General features: G+C 36.4%; 1 protein-coding gene across 1 annotated transcript in view; it reads right to left on the minus strand.

Annotated features, from left to right (window-relative positions):
• Positions 1-12,986, minus strand: part of MIB1 (mindbomb E3 ubiquitin protein ligase 1) — a 119,507-nt gene that overhangs the window by 57,650 nt on the left and 48,871 nt on the right. Inside the window, 1 exon segment of the mRNA XM_032602637.1 lies at positions 9,586-9,693. Coding sequence (XP_032458528.1) covers positions 9,586-9,693 — 108 coding nt within the window.

A 12,986-nucleotide genomic window follows, 5' to 3' on the forward strand; every position in this document is an offset into this window, starting at 1 on the left:
CCAACCCATGGTAGCCCCTGGTGGACTCTAGTTTTTGCAAGTGGTTTGAAACTCCACATGGCACTCGAGCTTATCTGAACTACTTTTCAAAGATAACACAGATAAATACCGCTGTGGTTAAATATATTTAAAACAAATAAACAAAACAGTTGCTGAATTCAAAACAGTTTTTGGTCTTTGCATATTTTCTCAAACAGATACTAAAAGTAAAACCGCTCAAGTAGAAGTCCATGACGACTTGACAACCATTCTTGAAAAGGTAGGAATCCAAAACTCAGGAGTACTTCTACCTTACTAACATTACAGCTAAACAAGGTTAGGAGTTTTTGTTACCTCTTAACATTAAGCATAAAGGAACTGGCAAACTACCACAGGAAAGATTTAAGATTCAACTCTTGTTCCTCTGAGTAGCATTATATTTAAACATTCCAGAAAAACAAGCTTCTTACAAAAAAAAAAATATGTTTGTGTGTATGTATTGTTAACCTCTCTAGTAACACATTTCAGTATTCAGAATCTTAGATGTAAGATCTTCCTAACCTCCAATCTGGATTTCTTTTCTGTTATAATTTTTAAGCCTATCTAGTGGTACTCGTACCATTAAAAATGGGAATCCACTAACACTCACTGAATAAAAACAGGAACTATTTATGAAGTGTACCATATATTTATGATTGTTAGAAAACTGCTACCGAAACACTTTTATGCAGGTTCCGTCGACAATTTGTTTACATTAAAAAAAAAAAACCTTAAAATCCAAATATATGTCAAAGGGAAATACATTAGGAAAGTTTAAAGATTTTGTAAAATACATGTACACACTAGAAAACAACAATTAATTTCCAGATTTATTCTAAATTAGAAAATCTCAGTTGAACAAAGACCTTAACTTACAGGTTTTGTTGCTTTCTTCCGAATTTATCTTAAATATTCCAAAAAACCTCAAACATTGAGGTCATTATCCTGTCTTTGATACTGCCAACAAACGAGATGTTGAGGGACAACACAATAGCTCACTCCCAAACGGTTACCTAAAAAGATCTGCAAAGGGGCCTCAAATTAAATCTTAAACTGATCTTGGTTCTTTCTATCCTCCTGCTCCTCTGTTTCCTCTCAGCCTCCAAAACCTCCTCTTGCTCCACTCTTCCCTTAGCTGATAAATCCACAGACAGTACATTTGTACAGTCAACAAAATCAGGATCTGTAGGTCATGCTCACCTACTTCCTTTCCCTGAACCCCTAGGTCAAACACCAAATTCTATGGCTATCTATTCTCTCTTGTCCAATTCTACAGCTAATTAATTCAGACCTTCCTTCATTCTCATTCACTTGACCTACTGCCACAGCTCACCCAGCATTCTTACCCCAATCTATTCTTCACACAAAAAACAGAATTCTCTTTGTAAAACACAGAATTTATGTTTAAAACTCTTTAATGTAACTCCATTATATAAAGAACAAACCTCTTTTAAAGCCTACTTCTGTGGACCATTCCAGACTCATCTGCTGCCATGTTCGCTCATATATAAAACTAACTTACCAACTTACTTCACCCCATATGTTCATGTGCTGCTCTCAGACTTCAATGCTCTTATTCATTACCTTTTTGGTTTGAAAATACACATTCTTTAAAACTCAGCTCAGGTAACTCCTCTCCTGTGAAACTTGCCCTGCCTCTCACAAAATTATTTTAACTCTTCTTCTGTCATATCACACTACAGAATAATAATTTGTTTGCCAAGTCTGTTATTTTTACTTGACTGTGAGCTTCGTGCAGGCTATGACTGCATCTTAATCATCTTTACTCCCAATACGTATCATAGTACCTACTACTAGTAAGAACCAAAATGGGTGTTGAATTGAATCCTTAATATGCCTTAGTAACAATCATGCATTTTTTTCTCATTTTTTTAATGATTTTTTATTGTGGTAAAATATAAATAACATACCTGTGTCTCTGCATCTAAAATGTCTCCTATAGACTGCGCACAGTTAGAATATTTTTTTTAATCCATTCTGCTGTCTCTGTCTTTTGGAGTTTAATCCATTTAAAGTAATTACTGAGAAGGAAAAACTTCCATAATTTTGCTATTTGTTTTCCATATGCCATACAGCCTTTTCCCCCCCCATTTCCTACATTACTGTCTCTTTTGTATTTAGTTGCTCTTTTGTAGTGAAATGTTTTAATTTCCTTCTCATTTCCTTTATGCTATAACTGTTTTCTTTGTGGTCATCACAGGGATTACATTTAACTTCTTAAAGTTATAACAATCTAATTTGAATTTATACCAGCTTAACTTCAACAACATACAAAAACTCTACTTGTTTACAGCTCCATCCCCACCCCTTTCAAGTTACTGATGTCACAAAATTACATCTTTGTACACGGTATGCCCCAAAACACAAGCCAATAACTGTTATTTAAAAATCCATCAGTCTCTTAAATTATGTAGAAAATAAGATGTGGAGTTACACACTGTTGTTAAAATAATGCTTTCTTTTATAATTGCCCTTGTATTTGCCTTTACTGAGATTTTATTTCTTCATATGGCTCCGGGTTACTGTCTAATATCCTTTCATTTCAACCTGCAGGACTCCCTTTTGGGATTCTTACAAGGCAGGTCCAGTGGCAACAAACTCCCTCAGCTTTTGTCTGGGAATGTCTTAATTTCTCCCTCATTTTTGAAGTACAGTTTTGCTAGATATATGATTCTTGGTTGACAGGTTTTTTGGGTTTTTTTGTTTTTGTTTTTTGGTGTTTTTTTTTTGCCGTACGCAGGCCTCTCACTGTTGTGGCCTCTCCCGCTGAGGAGCACAGGCTCCGGACGCGCAGGCCCAGCGGCCATTGCTCATGGGCCCAGCCGCTCCGCGGCATGTGGGATCCTCCCGGACCGAGGCACGAACCCGTGTCCCCTGCATCGGCAGGCGGACTCTCAACCACTGCGCCACAAGGGAAGCCCCTTTTTTTGTTTTTTGTTTCTTCCTTTTTAGCACTTTGAAGATATCAGCCCACTATCTTCTGGCCTCCAAGTTTTTGATGAGAAATCTGTTGAAAATCTTAAAAGGATCTCTTATAAGTGACAAGTCGCTTCTCTCTTGCTGCTTTCAAGATTCTCTTTTTGTCTTTTGAAAGTCTGATTATAATGTATCTCAATGTGGGGCTGAGTTCATCCTATTTGGAATTCATTCTGCTTTTTGGATGTTTATATCTTTCAGCAAATCTGGGGAGTTTCTAGCCATTGTTTCTTCAAATAACCTCTCTGCCCCTTTCTCTCTTTCTGCCTTCTCTTTCTAAGATTCTCACAATGCGTATGGTGGTCCGCTTGATGATGCCCCACAGGTCCCTTAGGCTCTCTTCATTTTTCTTCAGTCTTTTTTCTTTCTGTTTCTCAGACTTGATAATTCCCATTGTCCTATCTTCCAGTTCACTGGTTCTTTCTTCTGCCTGGTTAAATCTCTCTTTGAATTCCCCTATGAATTTTTCATTTAAGTTCTTATACTTTTCAGCTTTGGAATTTGTTTTTAGTTTCTTTTTAGGTGATCTATGTCTTCATTGACATTTCCATTTTGTTCACACATCATTTTCTTGACTCTCTACACATCTTCATTTAGTTCTTTGATAATCTTTAAGACAACTGTTTTAGAGTCATTGTCTAGTAGATTGCCATCTGGTTTTTCTCAGGTACATTTACTTGTTGGTTTATTTTTTTTTTCCTTTGAATGGGCCATACTTTCCTATTTCGCTGTTTACCTTGTGATTTTTCTGTTGAAAACTGGACATTTGAATCTAATAATGCCATAAGTCTGGAAATCAGGAGCCTTCTCCTTCTGCATGGTTTGTTTTTGGCTTTGGTTTTGGTTTGGTTTTGACTGTTTTAGCCTGTCTTCATGCTTACAGCCTGAGGTGTAAACTTAAGGTCTCCTTGGGTCTTTTCTGAGCCTGCACCTTTCCTCAGGTACGTGCAATGCCTTTCTAATTTCCCTCATATATGCAGTTGCTTTTGAATGTCGTAGTCTTTAATGCCAGGCTCCCAAAAGGAGAAAAAGAAAAATGGGAGGGGAAGCAGAAAAAAGCACAGACCCTTAAATCCTCTGGAAGTAACTTCAGCCAACGAGGAAGGGTTTGCAACAATGGGAGAGTGCAACAATGGCTACCCACCTCTGTGCCTGCACCTCCATAATCAGAAGCAGCAATCAAGGATTAGAACACCTTGCAAGCTGATCTAAGAACACATACCTGGCTGCCTGTCACTGGGCTGGAGGGTGGGGTATGTGTAGCTCCTGCTGAGCTAAGAGCTGAAATTGCCCAAAATTAACCCCCAAGCCTTCCCTTGGAAGTAGCAAGCCTTCAACAGAAGCCAGAGTTCTAAAATAGTCACATCAGAAAGATTCTGCCATTGCAGTTGTTGTCTAGATGGGGAGATGGATTCCTAGTACTTCCTACTGCACCACCGTCCCAGAATCCTCTTGCTAACCATCATGATTTTTTTTTTTTTTTTTGGCTGCACTGCATCTTTGCTGCTGCGCGCGGGCTTTCTCTAGTTGCAGTGAGCAGGGGTTACTCTTCATTGCAGCGCATGGGCTTCTCATTGCTGTGGCTTCTCTTGTTGCGGAGCACAGGCTCTAGGCACACAGGCTTCAGTAGTTGTGGCTCACAGGCTCAGGAGTTGTGGCTCGCAGGCTGAGTAGTTGTGGCACGTGAGCTTAGTTGCTCTGCGGCATGTAGGATCTTCCCGGACAAGGGCTTGAACCCACGTCCCCTGCATTGGCAGGCAGATTCTTAACCACTGCACCACCAGGGAAGTCCCCATGATTTTTGCCATCAATGAAATTAAATATTTCCTGAACTCACTGATATTTTCAGTAAATTAGGTCAACTATTATTAGGTCAATATTTTATTATTCTCAAATATAATATACTTCATCTTACTTTCCTTAAAACTTGTTCAGTTAATCAAGATGCTGGTATTGTGATCATATTAAAACCTTTAGATTGTCTGGAAATGGTGTATTCTGGTTTGTTCGTTCATTCATTTATTCATTCCTTCAATGAGTATTTACTAGGTGCCTACTATGAGCTCAGTACTGTCCTGGACACTGGAGAACAACAATGGGCAAGATAAAGTTCACCCTCATGGAGTTTACATTCTAGTGGGGGAGACAGAATATTATAAATGAAATAAGTAAATAAAATGTAAATGTTAGGTAGTAGAAAGTGCCAAGGAGAAAAAACAGCAGGGAAAAAAGATTAGATAAGACAGCCAAGGGATGGCCCCTCCCAAGGAAGGTTTGAGTAAATACCTGAAAGAAGTGAAAGAGAAGGCCATGAAGATATCTGGGAGAAGAGAAGTGTGAGGAGACAAGCACAGTGGCAGCAGGAAAGATGAAAACTGTTTAAATTCTGGATATATTTTAAAGAGCCAACAGAATTTAGTGATAGACCAAATGAGGAATATGGGGAAAATAAAGAGGAATCAACGAATGACGATTCTTAAGACCCAACCTGCACAACTAAATTTACCGATAAGGGAGAACGATAAAACTATGATATGTCCCCTTTGAAAACCTGACCTTTTTTATTTGGGCAATCTTAGATTGCAGTCTGGCAGTCTGCCTTCCTGTAAAAGGCACCTTAACGACTGTTTTCTGGGTCTTATAAATCAAATCTTTCTCTTGACATCCCATGTTTTTAATAGTGCCAGTATTTCAGGGGGGGCATGTAGGGAGGTGGGAAAGCCTCTAGTCACAACCTGAATTAACATGGATCCCCAGGAACCACGTATACCAATTCCTAGAGCCATTCCGGATGTTATTATTCTGAGTTCTGACTTGTTTTTAAGGAAAGAATTTCCTTAAACTGACCAGTCTTAAAGTCCACTTGCCCGTTCCTTTTCAGATTACAGTTAAATAAAAAGTTTATACAGTTTTGTTTTCATTAACTAGATAAGCAGAATCAGACAGAATTAGCATCTGGGTTTTTTTTGAGAAACTCTACTAACTCCCACTAGTTGGAAAAGAAATCTTTAATAAGAACAGGGACTTCCCTGGTGGCACAGTGGTTAAGAATCCACGTGCCAACACAGGGGACATGGGTTCAAGCCCTGGTCCGGGAAGATCCTACATGCTGCAGAGCAACTAAGCCCATGCGCCACAAATACTGAGCCTGTGCTCTAAAGCCCGCGAGCCACAACTACTGAAGCCCATGTGCCTAGAGCCCGTGTTCTGCAACAAGAGAATCCATCACAATGAGAAGCCCGCACACTGCAACGAAGAGTAGCTCCCGCTCGCTGCAACTAGAGAAAGCCCACGCACAGCAACGAAGACCCAAAGCAGCCAAAAATGAAACAAATAAATTAATTTAAAAAAAAAGAATACAGGTAATAATGACACTTTAAATTCCCATTGTGTTCTACATTATAAATGGTATCTTAATTATTTCCCTTACTCTATTCCCCAACCCTTTCAGTTATTTTCATAAATGAGGAAACTGAAGCTTATACCAATTAAACTTTTTGCCCAATATCATTTTAGACAGCAACAATACCATTAAAACTTGGGTTTTCTGACAATGTCGAGTACTGTTCCCTACTATTAATATTCTCCATTAAAAGAGTTTTCATTAACCTTAAATAATGAAACCACCTAAAGTTTACTGATATCTTCAGTATATATTTGTACTATATTTGAAAAACTTACTGTAAAGAATACACTTTTTAAAAGTGGGCTTCCTTTTCATTAAAATAAATCCTCCACACCTTTACCTATTATATTCATCAGTGGGGGGAAAAAAAAAACAACTGAGTCCCTGGAGGATCAAACATTAGCTCACCCATATCAACATACCTAAGATCTCTCAGTGCCTTTAACTACACATTAAGAAGGAAACAGAATGTAATCCTACTGTACTCAGTAGGTCATACATGGAGACAACCAACTTTCCAAAATAGCTCTGAGTTTTCCCTAAGAAAAAGAAATAGGGAAAAAATGTAACCTTATCACATATTTGAAAGGTATAATATATAGCAAATAATTTAGCTTACTAACAGCTTCAATCAACTAAAATCTGTAATAGTCATCTATATTAGGAGCCAGCAAACTTTTCTGTGAAGGGCCAGAAAGTAAATATTTTAGGTTTTACAGGTTATATGATCTCTTATCACAACTACACAACTACTCAATTCTGCAGTTGTAGCACAAAAGCAGCCATACACAATAAAATTAACTAATGGGTGTGTTGTGTTCCAATAATACTTTAAAATACAAATGAAGGGCTGGACTTGGCCTGCGGGCTATAATTTGCTACCTGTAATCTATACTATCTTGAGCTCACTTCCTGATGGAGATGAAAAAAATTAATACAGATACAGAATGAGATAACTAGACAACAAAATGTATTATTCTCTTTATTCTTCAGCTAACCTCAAAACTTTTAATAAAATTAGATTTTTAAAAAATCATTGTTAAATTATTGTGCCTACGTGTGTTAAAGGTACAATAAAGTTTTTAGAAAAGAGTACTTATCTTCTAGGATACATACTAAAATATTTACAGATTAAATAATATGATATCTGGATCTGCTTCAAAGTAAGTCAGTGGAGGAAATGGGAGGCAAGAGGGTACAGATAAGACAAAATTGACCAGGAAAAATAACTGAAGTAGAGTAATGGGTACACAGGATTCATTATACTATTCTATTTCTATACATGTTTGAAATTTCCAATAATAAAAAAATTAATAGCAACCAATCAACTTACAAACAAGCTAGTGCATGATGAATCACAATTTTAAGTGCATTCATAAAATTAGCTATTTTCTCCAACTTTTAAACCAGGATTTCCCAACCTCAGCACTACTGACATTTTGGACCAGATAACTCTTTGTTGTGAGAGCTGTCCTGTACACTGCAGGATATTTAGTAGCATCCTTAGTTTCTACCCATTAGATGCCAGTAATACTCCCCTGCTCCCCAGCAACCAGTTGTGACAATCAAAAATGCCTCCACAAAATGCCCCCATGGGACAAAAATGTGCCCCAATTAAGAATCACTGTTTTAAACAAACTATATTGCTGTTTATGACAGACAATGTTAATTCTTACATTCTAGAAAAATGAAACGTTGATAAATTTTTGTTTTACTCTTAGGCAACGAATTATATTTATATTTCAATCCAATTTTTAAATGTAGTTTTTCCTCTACCAGTTGGGACATTGTGTTATTAATTTAACCTGATGTGTAAGTATTCCTTTTTCACACTATTTCTACAAATTACATCTGCCTACAATGGTTTTTAAAACAGAAAACGCACAGAATGGAAATCCAAAGGAGGAGGTATGGTACAAGTCCACCTGTACCTTACTGCTTTAGTAAGAGATGTGGTTTCCAAAGTGAAAGATAAACTATTTACTAACACCTAGCCTGCTGAGCTTCACTCCAACTCCAAGCTTATGTGTACAGTAATAACTAACCATTTGCTTTGTATTTGAGTTCAATTAAGGAAAAAAAAAAACCTACTCTTGAGAAATAGTGCTAACTTCGTTCCCCACCCCACAGCTACATCCCTATTCTACACAACGTCTCATATAGTTTACAAACGTATAATATACTAATTTAAGATTCAAGCTCTAGGCAAAAGAAAACTTCCAACATCAAAGATGACTTATTTACACCTACAATGGCTCTTTAGTAGCTGTCCAACAACTCAAGATATATACAACTGGGGAAAAAAAGCAAAAATAATGTAAGACTTCTCTTTTCAAATATATGTCATTAAAATTTTATAATTAGTAAAAACAGGCTGGTCAACAAATTTAGCCCTCAGAAATTCAAATCCATATTAAATAGCTTCCTCAGATGAGAGTGCCATTTGGACAAAATTGCAACCTTTTGCCTAGTTAAACTTTGATAGAATTTGGCTTATTCCTAAATAATCTTGTATTAGACTAAAACAAATGTAATTCTAATATACTCTTTAAGTGATGAGGTTATAGTTAGCTACAACAAAGGGAGCCATCCCTCACACCAGCCATACAATGAAATTCCAATGAGTAAAAATCATTTATTTCTCCTTTAATAAGAATATACTCTAAATTAAGCACATATACACACACAGAGCGATAAACATGCATTATAAAAATCTTCAAAAACCCATATAAAGATCAGGAAACAAAAAGACTAAACAAATTCTAGTTTACTTTTTCCCTCAGGAGACAAACAACAACAACAAAAGGCCTCTGAGTGTCACATATCAGGAAAAATCTTGCCGCACATGATTTATATTCCTACTCCCTCAACTTCCCCAGCATGACTCACGGGTAAATCCAACTGGGCTCCCAACAACATGGCGCTTCGACCATAGCAAAGGGAAACTCAACTATCTTCACTTAGGGTTATGCCTAGAATATTGAGCCATCACAGAAAAACACGAAATGCTTCAAGCTGTCTTTTGTCAAATTTTTCTTTTTAATCAGAAGAGCCTTAGGTTAATATTAAATTTCAAAATGAAAAAATCCATCTCATGATAAGAAGTACCATTTCTAGGACATTCATTTTTACTTAAAATATTCTTTAAACTTAGTTTTAATTACCTCTGCTTCTACATCCACATTTTGCTTCAAAAGCAACTTCAAAATGTCAACATGTCCATTCTGACTAGCAGCTTGCATGGCTGTGTGACCAGCACACTGTCCATTCACCTAAATAAAAAAAGAAAGGATGAAGGAATGTCACAAATCAGAAAGAGCCAATATATACATACAGTGTAGGTTTAAAGCCAGCAAATTATATGATTCTATGAAAACAATTTAGGTTGGTGTTCTATATATCCTAGCATAGATCACCAGAAACTGGTTTCTCTAATTTAGGGAGGGATACAGGAACTTTGAAATTTCCATTGTTCAAAGAGTTATGAAAACTTTTAGGCAGTCTGCAAAGGTGAAAACAGAAAAGAAGGAGGGGAAGAAGGGACGAAGGGAAGTAAGTTACATTCGTTTTGTATGTATATATCTACTTGAATTATTAAATCTCAGAGTCTGTTTCAATGAAGAAAAAGCAATGAGGTGAATGGAAAAACCTTCAGAAAAGATACTGTCTGCTACAGTATAAAGAAATTCAATTCAGCCAATATAGCCAAATGCTAATGGTAGTTTGCCAAATGCAAACTACCATGAAGCATACATAAATGAGTTACCAGGGTAGCTATACACAACTGTTCTAATATAAAGCAGTAATTTTCAACCAACCTTTTCTTCACTTCAGATGTTGTGTAAATGCATTACTTATTCATAGATACACCCAAGTCTAAGTGTAATTCCTTAATCCCACTACATTCACTCCCATCCATAAAACCTTTTATAAAAAATGGCTAAGGACACCAATTACTAATATAAGAAAAGGGGGATATCATTACAGATACCATGGACATTAAAAGGATAATATGGAATATTCTGGAAACTGCCCACAAATTTGATAGGCTAGATGAAATGGACCAATTTCTTGAAAGACACAATCTGCCAAAACTCACACAAGAAGAAACAGACCATGTGAAAGGCCTCTGTCCAATAAAGAAACTGAATCAATAATCAATGAACTTCAAAAACCAAAAGCACCAGGCCCATATGGGTTTACCAGTGAATTCTACCAAACATTTAAGGAAGAATTATACCAACTCTCTACAATCTCTTTCAGAGGCTAGAAGCTGAAGGGAAACTTCCTAAGTCATTCTATGAGGGCAGATTACCCTAATACCAAAACTGGACAAAGACACTACAAGAAAGGAAAACTACAGACCAATATCTCTCATGAACACAGATACAAAAATCCTCAACAAAATGTTAGCAAATCAAATCCCAAAAAGTACATAAAGAATTATACACCACAAACAAGTAGAATTTATCCCAGGTATGGAAGGCTGGTTCAACATTCAAAACTCAATTAACGTAATCCATCACACGAACAGAGTTAAGAAGAAAAATCACATGATTGTATCAATAGATGCAGAAAAAGCATGTGAAAAAATCCAACACCCATCATAAAAACTCTCAGTAAACAAGGAATAAAGGGGAACTTTCTCAATTTGAAAAAGACTAGGTACAAAAAAATTACAGCTAGCATCATATTTAATGGTGAGAAACTCCCAACTTTCCTATTAAAATTGGGTACAAGGCAAGCAGGTCCACTCCCACCACTCCTTTTCAACATCATGCTAGAAATCCTTGCTAATACAGTAAGGCAAGAAAAGAAAATAAAAGGTATACAGATTGAGAAGGAAGACAGGAAACTGTCCTTGTCCACAGATGACATGATCATCTACGTAGAAAATCTGAAAGAGACCAAAAAACTCCTGGAACTAATAAGCAATTATAGCTAGGCTTCAGGATACAAGGTTAATACACAAGTGTCAGTTGCATTCCTATATACTAACAAACAAGTAGAATATGAAACTGAAAACATAATATCACAGCACAGCAAAGGAAATCATCAACAAAATGAAAAGGCAACCTGCTGAATAGGAGAAAATATGCGCAAATCATATATCTGATAAGTTAATATCCAAAATACATAAAGAACCCATACAACTCAAAAGCAAGAAAAACAATTTGATTAAAGAATGAGCAGAGGATCTGAATGGACATTTTTCCAACGAAAACATACAGATGGCCAACAGGTACATAGAAAGATGGTCAACATTACTAATAATCAAGGAAATGTAAAAAAAAAACCACAATACCATCACATTACCATTACACCCCCCAAAATCAAACACTAAAGTATAAATCTAACAAAATATGTGTAAGATCTACATGAGGAGAACTACAAAACTCTGATGAATGAAATCAAGGAACTAAATAAATGGAGTATACTCCATGTTCATGGATAGGAAGACTAACAGTTCTTCCCAACTTGACCCATAAATTCAATGCAATCCCTATCAAAATCCCAGCAAGTTACTTTATGGATACTGACAAACTGATTCTAAAGTTTATACTGAAAGGCAAAAGACCCAGAATAGCCAACTTAATACTGAAGAAGAACAAATCTGGAGGACTGACACTACCTGACTCCAAGACTTACTACAAAGCTACAGTAATCAAGACAGTGTGGTACTGGCCAAAGAATAGACAAACGGAACAAAGGAAAAGAACAGAAAGCCCAGAAACAGCCTCTCATAAATATAAGTCAAGTGATTTTTAACAAAGAAGCAAAGGCAATACAATGGAGCAAAGATAATCTTTTTAACAAATGGTGCTGGAACCACATGCAAAAAATGAATCTAGATACAGACCTTACACTTTTCACAAAAATTAACAAAATGGATCACAGACCTAAATGTAAAACACAAAACTATAAAACTTCTAAAAGATAACACAGGAGAAACCCTAGATGACCTTGGGTATGGTGATGACTTTTTTTTTTTAAGATACAACACCAAAGATATGATCTATGAAAGAAATAGTCGATAAGCTGAACTTCACTAAAATTAAGATTTTCTGGTCTGCAAAACAAAATATCAAGGTAATGAGAAGACAAGCCACGGAATGGGAAAAAATATTTGCAAAAGACATATCTAATAAAGTACTGTTATCCAAAATATACAAAGAACTCTTAAAACTCAACATTAAGAAAACAGCCCAATTAAAAAATGGGCCAAAGACCTGAACAAACACCTCACCAAAGACATACAAATGGCAAATAAGCATATGAAAAGATGCTCCACAATATACATCATCAGGGAAACACATTCTTACTATGTGATCCAGCAATCACATTCCTTAGTACTAATCTAAAGAAAGCTGAAAACTTATGTCCACACAAAAACCTGCATACAGACACTTATAGCAGCTTTATTCATAACTAACAAAACTTGGAAGCAACCAGTATGTCCTACATAGGTGAATGGATAAACCCTGATGCAACCAGACAATGGAATATTAATCAGCACTAAAAAGAAACAAGCTATCAAGACATAGAAAGACATGGAAGAAACCTG

The sequence above is a fragment of the Phocoena sinus genome, chromosome 14 (genome assembly GCF_008692025.1).
Source record: "Phocoena sinus isolate mPhoSin1 chromosome 14, mPhoSin1.pri, whole genome shotgun sequence".
NCBI lineage: Eukaryota > Metazoa > Chordata > Mammalia > Artiodactyla > Phocoenidae > Phocoena > Phocoena sinus.